The sequence below is a fragment of the Gasterosteus aculeatus genome, chromosome 21, assembly GCF_964276395.1.
Source record: "Gasterosteus aculeatus chromosome 21, fGasAcu3.hap1.1, whole genome shotgun sequence".
Classification (NCBI taxonomy): domain Eukaryota; kingdom Metazoa; phylum Chordata; class Actinopteri; order Perciformes; family Gasterosteidae; genus Gasterosteus; species Gasterosteus aculeatus.
In genome coordinates this window covers 9,017,142-9,042,218 of record NC_135708.1, presented here as the reverse complement: position 1 = coordinate 9,042,218, position 25,077 = coordinate 9,017,142, and the positions used below count along the sequence as shown (strand labels likewise).

The window sequence follows — 25,077 nt, the reverse complement described above, 5'->3', positions numbered from 1 at the left end:
ATATACAATAATATCTTTGCCACTTTAAATCCTTTGCAGCTAAACACATTATTAGATCAACAGGCAATATGACGACATTTGCAGATACACACTCAAACATAGATCGCTGCCAAGTGATAGCAGACTTGTTGATCTCGGAGAGTCTCGGTTCGTCAAGCAAAATTAAGACTAAACTTTGGAAATTGGAGGAAAAGAAAAGCCACATTTTGTAGTGTCTGTGTGTTTTCGTACATGCTCTTTTTTATGGCCAGGAGTCGCCTAGATCCCAGTGGGGGTCGTCGTCATCGGTCCTGGATCAAACATGCGGGTCTCCACGATTCTGTGTTTTTCCTTTGTCTTCAGTGAAGAAAAACGTGGTGAGGTCTACCAGGATAATGGAGTGTCCAACAGTCCCCTGACAATGGAAGATGTAGTCTATTAGCATCTGGAAACAATCCCTCCGCTTAATCTAAAGCCGCTTAAATGTTTAAATGTCTAAATGTTTCCAAAAGTCCAGAAAGAGCTGAGTTTTGAGGTAGTCTGGGAAATAATTTGCTTTTAATCCACGTCAATTGTCTTTTATATCTTTATGTCCACATACACATACACACAACACACAAAGTGTTATTAAAAATGTTCTATTAAATAGCGTCATTTTGAGGTGATTTGAATTTTTTTGAACAACCAAGCAAGCGGCTGTTTTTTTTATTGCTGCTTTGGTGACGTTTGTTTCCTCTTTTTCCCCCCTAGTTGGCCCGTGACTCTATGGATCTCACTTGAGGCATCTCTCTGTATGCGCGTGTGTCATCTCTAAGCCTGTCATGTAGGATAACACTGGACGTTAATTATCCCCGCTGTCTGACGCGAACGTCATTACAGCCCTGAACTGGATGTGAACCAGCCGTTACCGAGATGGGGCAAAGTCTATTAAATGGCATTATTCAATCTTCAACCTAATTTAAGAGTAAACACACAGTGACTGGCCGTCTGGTTGCTAGCTGCTCTTCCTTTACTCAATTTCCAACCCCCTTTGAGGAATCCTACCAACAAGGGCCAGAATAAATGAAACACATTTGTAACCAGACTAATGCAGAATATATTAAAAGTTGCCGCTAGATTTTGCTGGCATGGTCTATTGCCTTGAGTGATTCGGTCAGGGGGGAGATCAAACTTTTGTGTGAGTGTTGTGAAAGCTACTTTGAAAGTGTGGTTTTACAAGGTACCTGTTACTGTCTGAGGACTTGCAGCAATGACTCCCGCCTGAGGAGTTTTATTAACTCGAGTTGGTTTGAAAATAGGTTTTGCCAACTCCACTTTCTGGTTGCAAAGAAAATTCCTATAAGTTTCCAGATGTCATCATAGCATAAACATAACAAATCCCAGCGGAAGAAGAGGTGGGGGGGGGGGGGGGGGGGGGGGCGCACACTGTGACAGCAGCTCTCTCCACCTCAGACAGGAATAACAGTGCAATTGTTTCTGGGAATTTTGGAAGTAATAGGTCGCAGAGTTCAAGCTAAAAATGACACCTTGAAGACCTCAGTAAGTTCAGCCAACAGGCAGGGAAAGAAATAAGACTCTCAGTGAGCCGATCTAGCAACCTTCTAGCATGGGGTTGTTGACAAAAAGGAATTGGAGGGTTAGATAGTGGGAAATAAATAGTATGAAATGAGGGGGGTTGGATGAATGGCTTGTCACGCGAGCAAATCACAATTCACCAAGTGGAGGAGGTCAAGAGAGCCCTTGGAAAGATTCCTGTTTGAGAAAATATCGTAAGCGAGGGTGTGTGTTTTCTCTCTGGAGAAGAAAGGCGAGGGACAAACACGTTGTTGATACCTTTATTTCGGGGATTCAGTCACATAATTATATTGCCTTCATTCCCGACTACGCTGCAGGCGGCAGCTACACACGATTACAGGCCCATTGAAGTCTCTCGGTCTTGTCACAGCATTAAATACGATCAAGTTGCGGAACAGCGTAAGCCCTGATTTGAATGCGTCGCTAAGACATGTGTGTGGTGTATCAGATGGAAGCTTAGCACCGGCATATGCTCACTGCCATGATCCGCCGATGGATGACAGGTGGTTACCCAACTATTTGCATAATCACGGGTGCCGCGCGCAGGCTTCTAGAGAGTCATAAACAAATCCATATGGCCTTTTGGGAAAATCCAGATGATTCATACCCCAGCTCACGGATACACAGGAAGTGTAACACATCAGCAGCATTTCTGAATGCTGCCGTTGGAGAGTGAAGAGTGGAGCAGACTTCTTCTTGTACTGGCAGCTAGGATCCGATTTGTGAACTTTACACCAAGTTCTACTTTCAGTTTGACCAGCGTTTCCTTGACCGTTTCTTCATGAGGTCCGGTGGCAGGGATTGGTTGGGAGACCCTGTTTCGATCCTGTATAATGTTCCAGAATCAGCTTCAGTCATTAAAGGATTGGGTACATCATTTTCTCTCATAAATGTGTATTGAATTTGTGTAATTTTCCACCACAAACTATACCTACACTGTACACTGTCACTAGATGTCACATGACCCAAACCAAGCCTCCCATTGTATTTTACAATGTTTCCCTTTGGGCTGAGAAGATCTCCTATGGAAATAAGTGTTTATTATCACCACTCCCATGTCCTAGCCGACATATGGTGAAGTCAAGGAGGCACTGCAGTGATCTGTGGTTACCAAGCAGAAGAAGCTTGCCACAGTGATAAGCTGATTATGTCAATAAAGCAGGTTTAATGTTGCGTTAACTCTCATTTTATCACTGTGTCCCCTGTCTGTTCACCCGGCCCCCTCCCCCACAGACATGCCTCTCCACGTCCGACGCAGTAGTGATCCCTCCCTGGCCGGCCTTCCTCCGGGCGAAGTCCTGGTCACTCCAGAGGAACCGTCCAGAAAGAACCCGATGCGCTGGTCTACAACTGTTGGCCTCCAAAAGCACAAATCCAAACCAAACACAAGCACCGGCAGCCTGGAACGGAAGGTAACGCATCAATCTAGTCTTAAAAGGGTTTGTAAGCTTGTCTTTTGATTGCTATACCTCAAGACTACTATTTACTAACGAGAATCGGGAAAAGTATTGAAAGGTAACATAAAGAAAAACATTGTTACGTTCATTCTGTGTCACACCACTGTGAAGATAGTTTCCCAGAGTGCCCCACATTTAACTTCTTAACATGGATGCCATCCACGTGGTATTGCCTTTTACGTCTTGCTGAGAGAGACGCGTTTCTGATGAAATGGGAAGGTTCAAAAATGGGATACGTTTGAGTGTTTGGAACGTGACACAGAGAGCCCCCATGTGATTAGTGTGTCTGAAAGCAGTGTCTGATAATCCCACTTAAAGACCGATGTCAGAAGCCTCCTGAGTAGAATGCCTCCCCAGCCAAAGGTGAAGAAAGGAGAAAGTGAAATGTCATTTTGTCATTGTGGCTTCTATTGTGGCCCATTTTACAGCGAGCAAATATTCAAATATTTGTTTGTCAGTTTGAGCCTGCATGCTCAAAAATAGTGAGAAAAAATAAAACAGCAACAAAACAGGAACACTACCCTGTCATAATTTAACTCACAGGGAATTGGAGAGAACGCGGCTGGCTAAAGTGTGTAAAGGAAACGAGCATATACTTACTCATATATTATTACATTCATATATTTATATATGTATATATGGTCTGTTTTAAACTATATCTTTGCGATCAACAACAGATGTTAAATCGATTAGACATCATTAACGTTGATATATTTATGTCCTGGCTCAATAGAAGGAAGCCATATACAGCGATTAGCATTACCCGAAGAGCATTTGGATGCGCGCCACACACTACACATACTATTGTCTCCCCATGGTCTAGGCTAGATTCTTTTATAGAATACAGCCAGTCTTGCTCTGTCCAATTCTCTGTGAGTTAAATTATGAAAGAGTAGGGCCATGTTCTGCTTAGTCTTCCTAATGCAAGCCAGCAGGAGTTCTCAGTCATCAGGTGGCACTGAAAACTCATCACGTCTCCCGATGGCTTCGCAAAACCTCGCGCTCCAACTTCCCCACGCTTAGCACAGTCCAATGGAGAGATTAGGTAGTAGATATGAGCTTTTGAGTCACTGCTACCTCGCTGGTAACTTGCTTTTCCTCCCCATTTTATGATCTGCGTCGTAAAAGTTTCTGGAGAGTGGTCCTTTGTCGCACTGTGTTGCGTGTTGAGGCCCGAGGCCTCTATGGCTATCGGTGGCCGTCTCAGTGGAGCCCACATGTACGGAGTTTTACAGTCCTGTCTGCTTGGCTTCCTCAAACCCCGTCACGCCACATTCAACAGCACTAAAACACATGGCTTATTAGTGTGCAGGGGATCACATCTCGCCCCTGTTCTGTCCCTCTTTCTTTTCCCTGCATTGTTTGCAGCTATTTTTTCCCAGTCGTCAAATATAACTTGTTTTCATTTGCCTTTGTTCAACCTTTCATCTGCCTGTCATCCTCCCTTTCAATTGGCGACCTGCCATTTGGGAGATTTTCTTTTCTAACTTTAGTCCGTGTTCTTCTGTTGTGTGATGTCTCATTAAAGAGAGACAAACTTCTGTTTCTGCCTGTCTCGCTCTTTAACTGCCATTTCGTAACACATCAGACCTTTAATCATACTCATTCTGTTTGGCTGCCTCAGTGAATCGTTGCCTCCGCTGTGTTCTTTTATATTAATTTGTTTTCATCTTTATTCAAATAGCTTCAGCTACCGCAACCTTCAATTGTCGATATTTCAATGGCGAGGCTCGCATGTCTAGAGATTAATTTAGGGTTTTTTCTGTGCTCGTGGCCATTGTAATACACCTGCTGAAGTCTGTCAGTGTGACATTACCTTGGCAGTGTTATTTTGGAAGGTGTATAGGAAGAGCTTAGCTGTGACTCTCATTGTAAAAGGCCTCTAACCAATGGCTTATGTTTTGCGGTGGAGAAGGGGTTAGAGGTCAGGGTTTTAGGAGTGGTACCAGAATGAACAACATAGTACTGCTCAGGTTGCACTAAGCTATGCTAGCTGACATCCACCACAAGATGTCGGTCATCCTGGGGCTCTAGGTACCACCGACCCAGAAAACTCTGTTTAAACACAGACTACATCCGTGCTCTCGTCCTGTTCCTCCGTAGGGGAGAGGACCCCATGCCTATCGCAGTCTTCCTCGTGACGCCAATGGCTGGACCTCTCAGTTCCAGAGAGAATTGACTCGATCGTCCTTGAGCGCCAATCACCCAATGGTGGACCAATGGTTGGACCGACAGGAACAGGTATGGAGCTGTGTGTGAGCATGACCTCATCCACATTAAATACTGCTTACACACATTCAATTGTGTTATGGTGTGTGTCAGAGCAATCTTTGGCCTCACGTTACCATGTGATAAAATGATTAAGAAGAGTTCAACGCGGTGAGAAAACCCTGGTATTCAGTTGGTACCTAAAAAAAAGAAGAGAAGAGATACAACTGGAGACACAGCTTATCTGCTTACAGGAATAGTTCCCACCCCCAACAGCGTTGTTGCCCTAATAACATATCCCACGGAGTGACAGTAACATATACCATTTGGCTGTTACATAAAACAAGGGCACCTCAATGGAGCAATAGTGGATTTAGTACTTCGACATGGCACCCAAAACAAAACGCACACACAGCGCATTGTGTCATAAAGCATCATTCCCCGACATGTTAGAGCCATCGTAAGCACAGTGGTGACAGACAACAGCAGGGCAGTTACATCTCCACAGACAGCTCTCTGCCCGAGCCAACCTCCAAACAGAAATGGTGACAACATCAGACGTCATACTCCTGTTCCATGTGGCTGTGCTTTTCATAAAGTAATATTGTGAGTCACTGCAGGCTTCTGTCCTCACTTCACACCTCCCCGCTCCATCGCCACTTGTGATTGCCTCACTCTGCGATAGGTCTCGCTACTCCGCAGCCTGTCAGAGGAGACGGAAAATGTTCCCCTTTAAAAGTTATTAAAAGTGACAGAGGCCCTCTGCTGGGAGAGCAGGAACGACCTTGGGAGGTGTCGGACACGCCAAGCTTGACGTGAAGAGGAGGTTTCTCAGCTTGCGTGTCATTCTCAGCCCGTCTTTTCTCCGCTACCTGCTCTGACCCATGTGGGAGGCGTTTAATCGATCTCGCCTTCGTGTAAAAGGAAAAGAAAAGAGCAAAGGAACCTTGGAAGTTGATCAGGGAAAGGCTGTGTGTCTATGAGGCAGCAATACCAACTGTTTTTAATTCTGGAGAGTCCTCTTAGAATAAATGTCTCTGGCTAGACAGTCTGTGAGTTGGGTCTGTTATGAAAAAGAAGCTTAGTGTACCATGTGTTTTGTAATAGGAAGTCTGGCCGTGCCACTTCTCACAGAGGAAAAACAAAAAAGAATCACTGTTGAGAAACTGGCAGCACAGATTTGATTTTGATGAGATTATAATTATAGAATATAGTTGTTTAAAACAGCTCACCTCTTTAAAAACATTAATAACGTATACGACGTTGCCAGATAAAAAACAGGAGGAAAGTCAAACAAATGTGTTTACATGGTGTATCTGTTAATTATCTAGTGGGTTTATGCTTCATTCATAGGATGACACAATCCATCAGTTTGATGAATATATTTAAAAGTGTAGCGTATCTTGATCATAACATTATACGTTTCATTAATTTCCCTAATTGGGAATGCTTGAGCTATGCTCCTCTCACCTAAAAGAAGACAGAAACTGTAAACCGTAGCTGCATATTTTTTTTACCCCAAATACCCTTTATATCCAAGATTGCTATGATGTTTCTGGGTTTATACATATGAATTTGACATATGAATTTAACATATGAATTATGAAAAAACTACCAAAATCAGTGTAGTGTGTAAACATGTGACAAATAAAAGCAGTAGGGCACCAGTGCGAGTTTAATCATCCAGCCGGTGCAATTTTCGTTGCTACCTGAGTCTTTGTAATCTGACAGCTGTGCGCCTTAAGATGATTCACAAAACACAAATCGGCTCGTTAGTGGTGACGCGGGGTCGGTTTGAAAGCGCTGCCGCGTTGCGCAGTTGTTTCTATCCTTTAAGACAATGTATCTCAGGCTTGATCGCCGCCTCTCCCTCCCACACGTAACTGTTTGATACTTTGTCTTCTTTGTCTGTCTGACGGAGGGGCAGCACGACAGCATCCCGCTGGAAGATAAAAATACATGCCGTGGGTTAATTAAAAACAATTGCGATCAGTGCTAAAGCGCTGCCGAAGATAATGAGGATACACACACACACACACACACAGACCCACGCACGGCTCCGTACACACCAGTTTTTTGGAAAACCTCACTAATTAGAAGTTGGAGTTTTTTCTCCTGTACTTGTTGTTTGGCTTTATGAGAAAATATTAAAGCATGAACAAAGACAACTGAGAAAGGGCATCGCACTAATTTCTTCCTGAAATATATTTCTTACTTTGTATATCGTTGGCGTATCGTTGTGTCACTAACTGAATCTCTACTTAACTCCATGCACACAGTCTCCCTCCCTGAGTCATACTGTCTATAAGCACTCATTTCCTTCATCTTCTCCTTTTAATGGCTCAAAGCAGCTCTGTTGTGCCCCGGCACCATTTGCTTCCCTCTTAAAGTGCTTCGCTTCACCATTCATATTTAAGCAGGCCTTCGCCCTGCTATAAATTAGGAATATGAAGTCAGGTCAACTAAAAGCAACACACTCCTGTGCTTAAAATACCAAAGTGGTTAAATCAAATGTAGGAGCTGTGATTCTGTCTTCACCACGAGCGCCTGGATGGGATGAACTCAGTCAGTTTTGGGCTTCAGGAGTGCTGCTGTCAGCATTTCATCACACATTACATAAGTTGAATATAGATGGTGGCCCTGTTGTAGCTGATTGAATTAATCCCCCTTTAAACTTGGACTCTGTGATTGATCTTGATAACAGGGCAAATTTATGGAGTTAATAACGATTTTGGTGTCTCTTTATTATGTTGTGGTCGGTTTTAGTGTTTTTTGTGCACCTGATCACAGGGCTGTGTCACGGCTCTGGTTATACCTGGAAGGCACACCTCACTTGTCTTACAGTATGTTTATCTAACCAGTCGATAAATTCCCTTTAGTGTCAAACAATTCCATCTGAGACTTTGGGAGCTTCAGCGCACACACACACACACACACACACACACACACACACACACACACACACACATACGCCCGGGAAATGTGGCATGAAGAAAAGCTTGCTCTATCCGCCCATATACGCCAAGGCCATATGAGCTATTCTTTATATAAACAGCTGACATTAACTTTGGTGTATTACCCCACTGATGAATGCTAATGGGCCCTCCCGCACAGCATCACACACACACACACACACACACACACACACACACACACACACACACACACACACGCGCACACACACACACACACACACACACACACTTATGCTTACACACATTCGGATCCGGCTGAGTGCCTCTCTACTAAATTTTTTTGTAGCCTTGATGAGGGACCGGAGCCCATTATCATGAGCTGTACCAGAGACAGGAAGGACACCGGCTGTCTGTCACAGAGGGATTTAACCCAATCACAGCGTTTGAAATAAAAACGACAAGTTCAAAAGTTAAGGCTTTTAGAAAGAGCAATTTGTAGAGAGACTTTTGGTTAATCGCAAACATAAATACTATGACGTGAATATTTTCAACCCAAGCAACATTGATTTTGTTGTTTGTTGAATTCCTGGTCCTGCTTTCAAAACCAGTTTCTAACAGTCATCCCCATTAAGAATTGAAAGATGGAGAGAAAGAGAAACTAACGCGTTGCATAACAGAGTCAAAAAACAGCTCTGAGTGGAAACATCTCAGATAAAACATCTTTGAGCATCTTTGATCGAGCCTCCAACTGTGATGAGCGCCTCCCTGTCTTTGTTGTCGAAATGAGCCACCTCGTCTGGTGAGTTTTAAAGGAATCTAAAGTCAAGCCAACATGTTAAAAGGAGATGATTTGTTCAACTTCAAGCCTGAATAAGAGGAGTGGGAACACAGCTTTTATTTCACAAACAAACACAGATTGATTACCTTCAAACTGATTCACAGTTGTTTGACAATGCAGCTATATTTCTGCACATTTAAAGAGTATAACCAACAATCAAGCACGTGAAATTATGACTGTAAATCAAGTGTTTGTTCCGTGTGTACAATTTGTAGAATTTGTTGAAGGAATAATACCCGTATTCGTCAACCAGTGACATTTCTCTCACTGTTGCAGCAGCCATTATAGGGATCAAGTCTGGGGAAGTTTTTAGCTTGACTTACAATGAATACAGTTGCAAAGAAATTTGAATGTGCTCTGAAGTGGGGGAACAACAAAAAACAATGTTACTTTAAAAACCCTTCAGTGGTTCAGTTCTGCACGGAAGTTATTTTTTAATTACCTGGGCGGTAGTTGCTGTGTGCACTTTATGTATTCTTCTGACCATCTTGCTGGCAAAGCCCACACTGTCTGCACACCCTGAGGCGAGCCGCCGGCAAAGGGCAGCTGAGCATGGAGCGAAAACACCATAACCTCCAAACCCTGGCCGCCTGAGTCCATCTCTGTCCGTCAGAGTGACCGGTGGACATGGGGGGCTATCTGGTGGCTCCAGTGTTTGCAGTGTGAGTACATTAGCTTCAGACAAATCAGGGCTTATGTTTGATAAGGAGCAGGTCTGGGGTTTGATTTTGTGAAGAAAAACAGCAGTCCATATTCCACTGGTGGCACACTGTTAAAATGTCCTGGAAGAGGACACCACATCCAGGATCTGCCTCTTAATTCTCCCTGAAACTCACACACACCACCTTGATATACTTGCTTTAACCCTCTCACAGCAAGTTTTAGTTCATGACAGTTATTGTACTTAGTGTTTGGTTGTACTCTGCTCCACCAAGTGTCACTTCTGGTTGCCAAGACGGCGACGGACAGAAACACCCAAGATGGCACACTGCCCGAGTGACAAACTATATAACTTGTCGTATACAGTCTATAGGTGGAGCCTAATTCACTCGTCTCTGAGTGTAAATGGCAGCTCACCAGCGCTGCTGTGGCTCAAGCTGGGACCTGAATGAGAACAATGCATCCGTGAGCATCACACTGGCCTTTCCTCTCCTAATTAGTCATTGCCGCTGAATCCCTTCAGGAACTTCATGACCTCTGACAGACCAGAGCCGAGGCCCGCACGGCTCTTTCAGCCTCATTTATTTCTGGTCTCCCCCTCCTTTAACCTCTAGGTGGGCTTGGACAGTTAGCTTTAGCTTTGAATTGACTTGAGGTAAGTGAAGTGAAGTAAATGTTTGAGCCCCCACACATGTAGTGTCTTTCTGTCATTACGTAGATAGACTGTAGATGTGTATGGTGTGTTTCTCTGCCTTGTTGTTCAGGTTCAGATTTCCTTCTTCTCAGTTTCAAAGTCCTTCAACACCTTATTCTTCATTCTGTAAATTCCTCGGGTTGATTGTGTTCATTCCACAGCAGGCTGAATATATTGTAAATGAGCAATTAATGCTATTGAACATCTCATTAGTAACTTAATATGTTTGTTAGATATAAATGGCGACGTTAATCGCCGTGAACAGTAAGGTGTGTGTGTGTGTGTGTGTGTGTAGGCAGGTGTGGGTGTGATTTATCTTTACTACCCAGAAGCTTTTCTCACTCGGCTGTGGGCCTCTATTAGCATTCAGCAAGGCTCCCCTTTCACCTTCACACACACACACATGCACACACATACACAGCCGAGACACACCGGTACCAGAGAATGTGAATAATAGACATAAGTCCTTAACAATTCAGAGAAACTTTCACAACTTAATCTCAAGCACATAATACAGCAGACAAATGTGATTCCCAAGGACAGCGACTGAAAAGGGCGCCAGCAAGGGACCACAGCTTCAAATGTTGCTCCACACCGAATTCGGAAAGATAAGAAAGAAGAAGAAGAAGAAAAAAAAGATGACTGTCTTTCCCTATGGCTGCATGTCAAAGATGTTCCTTTCTTTCTTTCCCCTCCGAGTGAGATATCTCACATTTGTTCTTGTTCTTCTCCCTTGTCTTGCCTTCCTAATTTCAATCTAGAATTGTGCAAATGATGTCTCTTCTCTTATCTCGTCTGAACAGGAGAGGAGGCAACTTTTTGTTGCCTCCTCTCCTTGCCAACTCTCCTCCCTATCCGCTGTACTGTAGCTCAGCATGTTTAACCTGTCTTGCTCTGCGGGCTGCATGTGTGACTAGACTAGACACTTCAGATTAGAGCTTAACGAATTCAGGCTTCAAAAACTTGACAGCAACTTAAAAAATATATATATTCCCTGAGAGGGAGGTGTCTAACTAATTTAAATACAATAGGCACCCTTTGAGAATTTAAACAGTGTTGCTTTTTTCTTCAGCGTTCTAGTTTTGTCGCAGTGAAAAAGCCTCCGGAAAAGAAAGCCGTTAATAAAAGTAAACAACGACATTAGATGTAGTCTGCAGATAATACTCAGTGTGATATTAACAAAACACTTGTTTCATCATTATTTATCTGCGACGTGAGTTTGATGTCTAGTTTCAAATGTGAAGGCACACGTCTGTGTCCTTCGTCTCCGGGCTGAGTCATCCTCGCTCCTCCTGTCAGGTCATTAGAACTCAGTGAGCTCTGGGGGTCCTCTGCCCCCCTCCCCCTCACACTAGTCTGGGTTGTTCCCTCCAAAGTTTTTACTCCTCTGCTCGCTTCCTCCTCCTCTCTCTCGCCGTGGTTAATTGCTGCTCAGATGGCGTTCCCTACAGTTTCATACAGGGGCGAGTGAAAAATTGTTTTACTTCGTTGTCCCTCACTCGTTGATGCTTCTGCTATCCTCCATCCTCTTTTATCATCCTCACCTACGTCACCTACGCAGCATCAGGGTGGCTTTCCGTCTCCCCGCACTGCCGGTTGTGAACGCGTTAATTCTCGATGAGGGTTGGCGCCTTCGCCTCCTTTGATTTGCTCCGTGGAGTGAGAAATCACTTTCTCAATGAGAATAATTGAACACGGGCAGGGGGGTGCCAGCTCATTACCCACAAATCACAGGGAGCAGGGGCACCTTAGCCGAAGACAATAATGACTTCAGGGAATATAACGGGGCCGCCAGCATGGAGCCAAACCGGCGTGGGCAGCAGAGAACAAAGCTGGCAGGGGAAGATGCACACTCCTACCAATGTTTCCTACGGTGAAATCATTTTGTGCTTATCTTCCTACATTTTCATTTCAATGCAATTACTTTCTTTTTCAGAGAGGGGCTGAGTCTGTGCTTTGGAGGGGTGCTGAATCAGTTGTAGGAGGGGAATAGCCTATTTTCATAAAAGATTCTGCTTCTGTGAAGCTAATTACACCCATCTGGTTGGAAGCCAGGGCAAAAAGACTGCAAGACCCGACTCCCCCTCTGAGGACAAGAGTGAACAACACATTTTAAAAAAGCAGCATAAAACACACCCTGCAACAGCAACCCAACATTAAGCCCCTACATGGACATCTGTGATTGACAGTGCCAGATTCATTCACTCCAATTTATTTGATTTCTCTCTACTTTCCACTTTCTCACCTTCTCCTCCCTCACAGCTTTTAATTTTTTTATATGCCACACATTTCCACTCTCCGAAGATTGCCAAATGAGTCCACTCTGACACAATGAGGTCCATTGTCACAATAGGCTTTTCACTCTGTTTTATGGGTCCCATTGGGGGGGTGGGGAGGCAATGCTTTTAAGTTGCTGAAGGAATGTAATAAGGCCCTGGACGACAGTAAACATCCACATCCCAGGGCCACACAGAAACAGATGGGCTGGTTCGCCATCTCCGGCAAAGGAGACCCCATTTGTTTGTATCGGCTGGAGAACAAAAGCGGTCACAGTTGGATTTGAACAGAGAGGAATGTGGTGGTGAGGAGGTCACATTTGTTCTAGCGTAATGGTAGTAAAGGTCATGCTGCCATCTCACAATAACGGTAACGGTAATGGCCGTCTATTCAGAGTTTCTGAATAGACGGCCATTGACGTGTGGTCTTGTGGATAATCTATCCAATCAAACATGGTGCAAAGCTGCTGGAAGTAGGAAGAAGACACTACTGGAAGCGCTGACAACTCAAATTTCCGGACATCCTCATACCTCCAGATGAGAATAACACGGACAACTTCCTTACCGTTGATGTTAACCTGTTTCAAGCTAGTTTTTATCTACGTCTTAAATTACACAATGGAACACCACCTGGATGTCGGAAAACATTGAAAAAAATTGTGAAATTGTTTTGCAGTAAAACATGACACCACTGATATAATCCAACATATTTTATGATTCATATATCAAGAAACATACTTAAAACCACACAGCAACATGCTAAACAAATGTAGGCTATTTGACTAAAATTAAACATAAGCAGACTTAACAAAAGAATCACATCAAACCATGAATAGTCATGTTTAGACATGTATTTACGTGTATTTATGTGATTAAATGAATTGAATCATATTTTAATGTGATGCTTCATTTTCACAATCAAATAAATCACAATATAAATGAGATATAAATGTTACATTTCTGTGTTCATGAATTAATTTACATTGACCTCTGGCCTTTAGAACCCTCCATATCTCAGGGCTGGATGGCCACATTTACAAAAGCCCAAATAGCATCAATTGTCATCGTAGCATGGAGCACCACTGTAATGGGCCACCATTCTCCCCCGCGGAGTTTCCCATCGGAATTCTCTCTTCATGTCCTCGGCAGACAGACCATGGAAGCTGTTGTGTAGAATAGCAGCCCTACTGGGCGCCATCACAACATATTCCCACATGTAATCATGACTTCAACCAGAACCATGCTGACAGTCATTTCCATTTGAAAACAGTGGAGCGGGGAAACCCCAGTTTGTTTGCTTGTTGGGGGGGTTGAGTGTGTCGGTCGAGCTGAATTTTTTATGTGATTGACTGCAGTCTCCAGTGCACAGTGTTTGCATGCTGCAAAGCGTCAGCCCAAACCCGTCCTGTTTGTTGTGGTGCTGATGATTTCCCCGTGCTCTTATCTCTGTCCGTGATTGCAATCGTGGTTGTATTTAGCCAGTCAATTATCTTCAGCTAACTAGCACCCTTCTTTGATCAATCGATATCTCGTTGATTCGTTTGTTTGTGTAACTCAGGCGACGCACCCCCATTCTGTTCTCTTTCCTCCGTCCTCCTCCACTTAAAGGTGCCCTCCCTCCCCGTCTTGCTACCCACCCACACCTCGGCCCCTCCTCTGTGGTTTCGCTGGATTACAGCATCTCTGCCGGAGTCTTTTGGGACCTCTCTTCATTACTGGCCCTCCACAGGCCCCTCATCCCCACACGGCTTCCTTCATTTAGCCCCAGCCGGGAGCAGGGACCCGGCCAAATGGCTTTCTGTGCCCCCCCACCCCTAATCCGAGAATTCCAGCTTCCAATTAAAACAAAATGGAAAGAACCCCGCGCCTCGCCCCACACTGCTCCCATGACGCTACAGATGAGCCCCCTCCACCCCACCTGCTCAAAAAAGCAAACAACGGTTGATTCTCGAAGAAGACAATGCACCCCGTGTAATAACTTACACGATGTACCAACACTTGATTATTCATGGTCCCACGTCACTCACCCTCATTCCCTCCCTCATTTCCACGTCTTCATGTTCAGGGTATTTAGAGTGCAGTTTATTGGCAGCCGCCCTGTAACTCAATAAGTCACTGTGATTCTGACTCACAAAATTAAAATGCTGAAAATAATAACGATAAAGGATGAAATGTGTTTAATTGCCATCCAGGGCTTAACGGCCGGTGCTTTCATTGAAATTCGAACACCCGCTATTATTTCAACAGAGGTAAACTTTTGCTTACTGACCTTCACAGATTGAAAGATGGATTAAATGTTCTGAACAGTGGAAAGCAGACTGTCCTCCTACTTAATAAGCTCAAAATGATGATTAATCTGTGGAAAGCGCCACGGAGCCCTTTTTAATGCATGGATAAAGAGCCAGGATTCAGCTGGGACCGGCCCCTCAGCTGCGTTGCGCACTCAACCCCCAGGATTATCTGTTCACAACCACCTCCCCTTACCTAAGCCAGGTGTCTGGAGGGGGATAATATCCCTTTTGAACAATTTGTTCACGCACCAGAAACTGTAAATCTGCTTTAAACTCCCCCCTTTGAAGTGCTATTCTAATGCAACATGCTCTGCACATTCAGACTGTTTGAAACACTTCTACCACCACTGCTTGTACGATGAAGAAGTGCTCCGGACGAAGAAGCCGGTGACGTTAACTCAATTCGCAGTCTTTCCTCCCCGCTTGAACCTCCGGCTCGCCGGTGCAGGAGCGGTCTGCTCCGGTTGCGGCTGTTATTGATGAGGTTTAGAAAAAGTCTCGGGCCTCTCGGTCCGCTTCAGGCCTTTGTTATTGACCTGGTGATTGATTTAAGCCCTCATAATTAGCAGGCCTAATTTAATTAAAGTGCAATTTAACGATACAGTGGTCAAAGGCAAAGGCAGCTGTGTCATTGATGGATCAGTCCGGGCCTGATGTGAAGCAGGCGCTGGCAGATGATGCATTCGGCACAAAGCAGGTCCCTGACTGCTGGCTGGGCAGAGACAAAGCAAGAGACCAAGATTGCAGTTGAGAGACAAATAGTGGAGTGGAGCGAGAGACAGGCCTTTGTTTTTCCAAATATCAGGTCAGAGACGGCACTGTCCGCCTCTCGGCCCCACCCCTCCACATCTCGCCACCCTCTGTCCTGATGTGGACAAATGCAGCCTCACATCTCTGATCTAATTTGCTTAACAGCATTAGGAACCTGGCTGTCCCTGTAATTTGCTTCAAGTAAAGCCACATCATAGCCTGAACTTTCATGCGCCAGAAGCCATGTCTTTCCTAAACCAAGGAACGAAAGACATAGGCTTAAGGGCTGGGGAGTTTTGTTGATTAAAAATAGGTTCTTGATGGTGGGTGTTAAATATTACATTTGGTAAATCAAGGATACACTATACGGCGCAAATTGTGGGAAGGGAAATATGTCATTGAAATTGGAGATAGAATGTGGCCTTTTGTTTATTTTTAACGATATTTTGAGTGAGATTGATTTGGATTGTTATGAAATTATGTCTCTTAACTGGCATATCATTGATGGTGTCATTAAAGGGCTTTCAACCCTTGAGATGAATATATCCTGATTTACGCAATATAGTGCTAGCATTACATTACATTACATTACATGTCATTTAGCTGACGCTTTTATCCAAAGCGACTTACAATAAGTGCATTCAACCATAGGGGTACAAACTGATCATTAGCTGATCATATCCCCTCATGGTGCTATTAATATATTTGTCTGCACTGACTGTAAAGGGAAGTCTAAACTACTGTGGGATGAACTAGCGGAATCCTGAAAGATTGTTTTTTTCAACATTTTCTTGCAACTCAGAGCAGGTTTCTTGATGCCCATCCTCATTCCCCACCGTCTTAGCCCAGCACAACAACTCATACATGACTCCCTCTCATCGTCATCAAAAGGAATAGTACATCTAATCCGGAATGCCAGTGATCTCCTTTCAACGCGGCTGGGGCCCATGGGTGCATGGTATGAAATATGAAAGACAACACATGTCCCCTTCAGAGGACAGCTGGTGCTGGGACTGGTCTTTGCCTCGTTGCTGACAAGCATTAAGTGCCATTTAGAGAACTTGCGGGTTGGACGAAGGAGGACATTATGACCCTTCATCATCCACTAATCAGTTTAACCCCTCTCTCAGCCTTTTATAATACTCCCCCATCCCCGACATAAATGTAAATAAGTATCTCATGATCTCAGTCATTGTGATGGATCGTTGTTTTAATGCCGCTGGAGTCCAACGGGCTGGCTGGGGAACGAGGGGTTAAGGATTGCGGAGAGAGGGGTGGGGCCGGGTCGGTGGGTGCGGCGGTCACGCTCAATCCACTAACACATGCTTTATTTTGTGCGTTATTTGGCCTCCGATACCGGTGTCCTCCAAGGAGATGGATATGAGGGATAAAAGGCCCGCTGTAAAAGGCAGAATAATCCATACGGTCAATTCTGCTGCAGCTATGACCAGCTCACCCGACACTCCGGATTCAATTTGGGATCATCGGTGGGTCAGATTCAGATTCAGGGGGAAAGTCTTTGCGTCCAATGCCGTGAAGCTTATTTTAATGGCTGATTGATTCAGCGGGATTCTGGCTCCGGTAAAGATGGAAACCTATTAGTAATTGCTTTGAGAGGTCAAAGGAACTTTAATGGGACAATTAGGAGTTATTACCGGCGGTTCGTCTTTGTATGTCAATGCCACTGTGCGATGCAGCGGCACTGTCAAGTCCTCTCTTTCCGCTCTTGTCTGTTGTACAGTGTCTAGTCAAACTGCATTAACTGGAGGTAATGAGGGTACAATTATGGCTCCCTAACCTTTAGCGAGGGAGAGGAAAAAGCCTCCGCTGCTTTCTTTCTTTCTACACGTCTGCTTATGTTGTCGTTGATATGGTGTTTGTTACCTTTGGCCGGTTGTACAGTTTCCACGAGGAGCAGTGTCACGTTGCGTGATTAAAGTTTTGTCTCTGGTTAAATAGCTTGTTTCCTTCCTTCCTGTACACTTTGTATTCATTCACATTGACTGGGCACAGAACATTGTTGTTGTTGTTGTTGTGCGGGGCACAGGCGGGTCCCGGTTGTAGCAACCTGCGGCGCTGTCCGACACAAAGCCCTGTTCCGCCCATGAGGCTGTCACACGAACCCTAAAGGAGGATGGGGGGGGCAGGAACACGGTACACGCTGCTACCTTTGAACCCGTCCTTGTAAAGCCCTTGAGGGTCCTCTCCCTTCCCTGCAGATACATTGGCTGTACTTGCCCATGGCTAATGGCACGACACGCTTTCACACACGCGTGCGCTCACAGGAGGTGTCCGTTAGGACAGCGGTTGATGGAAGATGACAGCCCCTCAACACACAGCCTGTGCCCCCACCCCCCGAGCAGTGGGATTTAATGCGTGTCTGTGTGTGTGAGAGAGAGAGAGAGAGAGAGAGCGTGTACAGTGTTTCCTTGGTGAGCAGACAGCTGCTGCCTCCCTCCCTACCTCCCTCCCTTCCACTCTTTGCCTTGGTCCTCTCACCGTTCTAACCTGTCTGTCATTTGACGGTAACAAGACTCTGCACTTTGCAGCACCCCCACCTCGCTCTCTCTTTCTCTCTTATATGGGTTTCAATAATCTAATGCTGCAGCTGCCTGCTTTTTGAGATAGAGCGAGGTGAGAGAGCAATGAGTGCCATGGAGAGTTGAGTTGAAAAGCTTTGTTGCTTCCCCCACTCCACTGGTTACCAAGGGATCAACAAGGTGCTAAAAGCCCTCAAGGGGGAGGAAGAAACTGAGTTTTCTTTAGGGCGTTGGGAAGTGGTAGATTCAGATTCATGCCATCATGAAAGAGAGAGCAGAGAGAGAGTGGCAGAGATGGAAGTGTATGTAGCCAGTGCCTCTCCTCTGCTGTCACTCTTTCCCACTGACACGAGGACAGACAATAAGTGGGCTGGCAGGGAGGAGATGGCTTCTCCTCCTGCCCCTGGTCACTGGGAGGCGCTGACCACCGCTGTTCTGACTCTGCTACCATAGAGGTCCTCACTGTCTGACATATCAGTTTTAACAAGTCGTTATTTAACATATTCAGCCCGTGTGTTTGTTTGTTAGCGCTCAGTTTGAGTCCAGTTTCTAATGAGCAGGCAGCGTCCTTATTCCTGCCTCTAATGAAGCACAGTGGCCACTTTAGCACCGCCTTCTGAATCCATGGTCAAGTGTCAATCATGTGTTGCTGCTTGTGGGAGGAATTTACTGGCAGTTGCAGTGTTTTGTGCATTCAAATGTGACAGGCACTTACAAAGCAGAGCACCAGGACGGGTGTGTTATTTGTCTCAGCAGGATCTTCTTCACTGTGGGTTTTACTTTGGAGGTGCTTAGCGTTTGAACGTTATTTCACAAGAAACATGATGAATTGTGCCGGTGCAGTGAAAGGATTCCTCTTGCATATCTGAAGTAGTTCAACTGTTCCAAGATAATCTTGGATGGAAACATCTGAATCAGCTGTTCGTTAAGCAGATAGTGATTGTGAATATTTCCACTGTTTAACAAAGCAATACTTAAATTAGGCTGAGTTTACAAGAACTTGCATTTACTCGCATTTATAACTCCAGACACTGACTTCACACATCAACCCACTGAAATCCAGCTGAACGAACATATCACCTTTCTCTCGTGCTGCGCTCCACTTTTCTTTGGTCATTTTTCCTGCCACATTCATGCGAACCACTCGCCCCATGCTTTAGGTGAAGAATCTCTTGACCGTGGTGCTCTGACGGTAATTCTTCCTCATTCTTTGTTCCATCACATGACTCTAGTTTCCCTTATATTCCAGCGGAAAGACGCTGAGGAGGAACCCACTGCCCTTTTCCATTTACATACTAACAGTTTGCTGTTTGCAGTTACTCACTTTCTGTGATGATACGTTGTGAATCAGCTCTCCTCCCAGATCCCTCTGTTGTCTAATGACACAAAGGTGTCGAGCTCCTTCGCCTCCTTCATTATCTTTCAGAGAAAATGGAATAAATTCAATGTATTCCTTTTTGTTCCACAGTCTCTAAAAATCCTGCCATATGTTATTGTACATTACAGTGTATGATGTTCAATTTATTCTTAGCCAATCTCCACTGTGCGCCCTCCCGTCTTCATTCATGGAATACTGCAGGTGGTCCGGTCTTTTGTGTGAAGCACTTGTATGTATAAAAAGAAAGAGCCAACCCACCTGGGGGGGGGGTTCATGGAAGGATTTGTGAATAACGGGCACCGCGTGGCACCACGGAGCTCAGCTGACATGTAATTAAAGGCAGGGCTGACTGATTGACTGAATCGTTTTCACACCATACGGTCAGAGGGGGAAACAGACAGGCGGGGTGAGTCGAGGTCTCTTAAGGTAGAACGCTGATTAACATTTCATGGCCATGCTCTTAAAAATAAATGGAGAAGAGAGTCCCTGTGTGTCACTCGCCCTGCCAGATGCCAAATATATCTTGGGCTCAAAAAAGAATCCATTTCCATAACGAAACCAGGACGAACAACACCTATTTGGATGTGCTTGAAATTTCAGCAAAGGAAAAAGAAAGAAGATGAGGTGAGCGGCGGCGGCTAACAAAACGCTTCAAGGGGCTGACACGCTCGCTCATACACAAAGAAAGCACACACACAAGCATTAGAAGTTACTAACAGATAGCGACAAAGGCAATTACCTTGTCTTCCCTTTTTAAATTTGAAATGTTGATGCTCAGCTTGCCGGAGCTCCTCCTGTAACCTGTAACCTTCGGCAGATGATTACTTGACATTGAACCCTGCGCTAACAGGTATGTCTGCCTCCTACTCTACATACAGCATGTCAGCACTGCACGTAAGTGGACTGCTCAATCTGCGCCATCCCCATAAAGAGACCTCCGATAAGGAGTTTACAACCCATGAAGGAGGGCACAAGGCTGCTCTCCTTTCCGGAGCCTCTAGTTAAGTCCTCAGACGCCAGCACTGTAAAAGCAGCCGCCTTCCTGCCCCGAAGGAAGATGAGCAAAAGAAATGAAGAGCACGAGAGAAACGAATGACAGTGGGCGCGACCACTTTGCTCCCCTCTAGAGCTGATCGCGTCCCGCAAAAGAAAACCTGGCAGCAGATGCCACGCCCCAGGTCGGACCTGTGATTGAGTGGGAGCCATCGATCAGGGCCACTTTGTCACCGCGGTCGCTGAAGTTTTTGGCGGGGGGAAGCGGTTTCCGTGGCGCCGCCTGGGCTCTGCATAAAGTCTCTTTTGATTTAGAATTGAGGCTGTTACTCGTTCCCACAGGTAATTGGATTAAAAGCCAGAGGAGAGATATACGCAAGGGAGAGGGAGATGCAAGCACTGCCAAAGAGAAATAATGACATTGAGAGTGTGAGTCTTTTACTTTGCTGGAAGAGTCTTTTAATGATTAATCCTGTTTTTCCTTTTTCTGTTCAGGAGGATGAGGAAGAAGAGCGAAGGAGACATGAAAGGAGGATTGAAAGGATAGAGCCCGTAGGGAGGGCTGATTCTTCATTGGAACATTCGCCCGCGTTCAGTTTAGAGTGAGTGATCAACAACAACAACCCCCACCTACCAAACATCAACACTACGTTTTTCAGATGAAAAATGTAGCTGTTCCCCTGTCCTGGTATCTACACCTGTAGATAGTAGTTTGCCCATGTAGGAGATGTCTTTCTCAGGTATATCTGCTGCCACAACAGTTCAGTCAAGTCGGCAGTGCCGTTACATTTAAATAGATACCATGGCAGTATTGCTGTTCTCACAGGAACTATTTTGTACTGTTAGGCCTTATCAGACTGTTGGATAGTTTAATGTGATTGTGTGTCAGTTTAAAAGTTGAAGCAGCACTAATGAAGTTGTGTTGCTCTAAGCAAGGCAGTATTCCACTTCTCCATTCGCTGCCAGAATCTAAAAGCCTGGGAACGTGAAACACAAACCTCAACATGTTTAGATAACACCATAGAGAGAGATCAGCAAATATTATTTTGGCCTTTTATTTTGCTTCATCACCAGAAATGTTAATTGCTACCAGAGCACCATCAACAAACACAACACAACCCTCCCACCACATTACAAAGACAACACAAAGCAGACATGATGACCACGCCTTCCCCCTTCAACATCGTTACACTCATCTGCATCAGCGCTCGCTTGTGTTCATTTGTCTGCATGTCTTTATCTACACAAAGTTACCCCCCTGCCTGCCTCCATTGCACACACGTTTTTTAATTAATACGTCCACTTTTAGCACTGCGATCTGATCTTAATCACTTAATTGGAGTCTCCATTCGGGTCGCTAATCGACCCTGAGGTCCACCAGCCTGGCTTTGTAATGGATGACTTCATACAGACAACCAGATGCCTCCTCCACCAATGAGGCCGTGCCACCCCCCATCTCATACGACCCATCAAGGTCCTGTCATTTCTGACTGTGTCGTCTTTTATATCCGGCTTTTCTGCATTGTGTTGTCATTGTCATCCTCTTGTCGTTGTTTTATTCTCTGGTGTATTTCCCCGTGCCCCCTCCCTCTTCTTGTCGCCTCGGCCTCATCCATCATCGTCCTGCAGAGGGCTGCTCAAGCCGGTCGAGGTGTCCAACGGAGGAGGGCCCCTGGGGATCCACGTATTGCCTCTCAGTTCACAGGATTCCAGGTAAAAGAAAAGGAAACAATAGACAGTTATGTCCAGCATCTGCATGCTTTGTTTCTCAAGTACATGGGTCTTGTTTTTATTTTCCTTTTACTTATTATTTGACTTTTTTTCTTTCTTACTCTGTCCCCTCTTTTCTGTTGCATTCCCTTCTTTCTACCTTTTTGCTCAAGGCTGTCTCTTTCATTGACTCTGCTTCTCCCGGCCATATTTTTTTATTCTCTTTCTGTGAGCTCCTCATTTGAAACACCAGGCCACTGCCCAGCAACGCACACATCCCAAAGCTCGCCAGCCTCCAGTGAGAAGCAGAATAGATGAAAAGCAGCTTTCCTCATGGCTGCGTTACACTTTTCTTTTATCTTAACCTTATCTCCTCAGTCATACACCGCTTTGAAGGTGACTCAGAACGCTTTTCTTTTGGCTTTTTCATTTATTTCCTTTTAAACGAGCAGGAGTGACGATGACAGGGGACAAGAGGAGGACTACATCCCGGTTTACAGTTATTCCAAAAAATAAAATATAGGACGGAAGAAGTGGCCAGATGTAATCAAACTAAAAGCTTGTGTATAACACAAATTCGCCGCTGCATGCCAAGGGACTGGCACACCACCAAGGTGAATGCAACTACTCAGCATAGGGAGTACGAGCCAGGAGAATAAGGTGGAAAGACAAAGTGAGGAGATGGAATGGGGTGACATTTGTGAGAGAGAGAGAGAGAGAGAGAGAGAGTAAGAGGATGGCTGTCATTGAAGATTGCTGTGTATCGTTTCTTTGGGACACTAATCCCATTGCTGTTTATAACCAAGTGTCAGGAAGCTATATTTAGCTTTGACCTCATGCAATTGACTCCCTCATAAGCTATGACACTTGTGAGTTATCCTGAGTCAGAGGAGGAAAGCGGCAATTCATTGTGTGGGACCAAGCAGTACTGCTTAACTTAAAGGTCACATCCAGCTGTTGTCCACCTCCAGCTCCTCTGTATTCCCACAGAATCAAACCGCATCTTACCAGGTCCGGTGAGACTGCATGGATACTCTCCTTTTCTTCGTTTCTTTTCCATCATTACCATTAGCCATCAGACCCGTCTAGTAACTTCAGACATGATCAGACATAGCGTCTAGTCAGTGGCATGACGCTAATGGCCCGGCCCAGCTCTTCTCCTGTTTGCCATGCTCTAGGACAGGAGGCATTGGGCTCAGCGGGCTGTCATCAGTGTCTAGACCAGGGCCACAGAGGTCAGACAGCCAGTAAACCAGACGGAAAACGAGCAACTGCAGGCGCTGTGGTGTCGGGGAAGAGCCAAGCCAGGAGGGGCACACAACTCAAGGAGAAAGCTCAGCCACTCCCTCTCTCTCCCCCCCCCCCCTCTCTCTCTCTCTCTCTCTCTCTCTGATCACTAGGGCCTCGCAGTTTGTCCCACAGACTCTCGCGTCTCTGTCTGTCTCTTATCTCACGATAACAGAGTTTTTGCAGCTACTTCGAATGCTGTGTACACCAAAACTGCAGGACATCTGCACACATACACACAAACATCCCTCACAGATGCGTTATTCGCTTAATGAACTTCTCATTCCGTGACCAGTTTCGATTGTAAACAAACTGCGGACATAATTGCCGCGCATAAATGGATCCTGATTGGATTATTATTTGATTAAAGGCAGCGGATGAGAGCAGGTGGTCTCCTTCAAATCACTTCTCAGCACTGCTTCCCAGCCACAAGATGGAGTAAATCCATTTGGCATAGCGGATAGAGGAAGCTTGCGTTTTAGAAGCAGTGAGACTTGAATCGTCTGGCTACAAACTCCTTGTGCTTATATCAGAAACCTAATTAATTCACTGACTCACAGCCTGGGAGAGTGCCATTTAGATTTTGCTTCTTTTCTCCCCTTTTCCTCCCCAAGAACATTATAAATATCTACATTAAAAACAGGAATAGAGATGGTGGCAGTGCTTTACAGTCATCACAATAATAGCGCTTTTTCTAAATCATCATCTTCTTCATATCTCTAAAAGTTGCCGCTTTATCCACCGATCCTCCCTGCCGCTGTTTTGAATACCGATCAGGGATCATCTGAAGCTCCTTCATCTACTGCGTCTGTTCCGCCACCAGATCAGAAGTCATTAGAGTGTGTCCGCGCTTTAATCTCCTTTTTCGCGTGCTTTGTTTTCAAGCTGCCAACACTTATGGAGATAAAGCACAATCATGTCCGCGGCCGCGCCGCCAGTAATTACTCTCTGTTCTACACACTTAAGCTGACCTGGCTCAGCTTGCTCAGTCGCCGAGGAAGAGGGACGGGCCTTTTGTAAACTTTCGACTCAATGCTGAGCCCTTTACCCCCGCGAGGAGCCGAGAAGGAAGGAGCGTGGATGTCCACGCTCCTCAGCCAATTAGGGCAATGTTCCCGAACATGGCCCCGTTTGACCAAAATGCTAAAGAGCTCTGCAAATGTGCCCTTGACGTCAGCCGTGAACAGGGTCGAGATTACAATGCGCTGTTGTTTATGTGGCCGGAGAAACGACAGGAGGTAACCGAAGATGACGAAGAGCACGTAGCTCCTTGCCCCTGATAAGCTGTTGATCTGCAGTGTAACCTTGTTCATCTTAGTACGGCTTCTGAATACGTTTGGCTCTGGTATATTTCAACACTATTTAGCAATTTCCCAAAAGTAACCACTTTTCGCTCCCCAACTTTTTTCTTTTTTATGCAAGGACACCAAACGTTTGCACTCAGAGTCTGTCTACCTGCTTCCTCAGGCTCCGACTCCTTAGAGACGGATGGAGTTTGTAGTTCTGCTGCGAGAGCACACATCAGA

General features: G+C 45.2%; 1 protein-coding gene across 3 annotated transcripts in view; it reads left to right on the top strand.

The window, feature by feature from the left end:
- Positions 1 to 25,077, top strand: part of LOC120811645 (partitioning defective 3 homolog) — a 277,609-nt gene that overhangs the window by 97,365 nt on the left and 155,167 nt on the right. For 2 of the 3 annotated variants that reach the window (XM_078096993.1, XM_040167200.2), the window contains exons 4-7: positions 2,788 to 2,966; positions 5,115 to 5,252; positions 21,050 to 21,156; positions 22,184 to 22,267. In XM_078096993.1, the coding sequence (XP_077953119.1) occupies positions 2,788 to 2,966; positions 5,115 to 5,252; positions 21,050 to 21,156; positions 22,184 to 22,267 (508 nt within the window). The remainder of the gene's footprint in view (positions 1 to 2,787; positions 2,967 to 5,114; positions 5,253 to 21,049; positions 21,157 to 22,183; positions 22,268 to 25,077) is intronic. The other variant, XM_078096994.1, reaches the window with a different exon arrangement.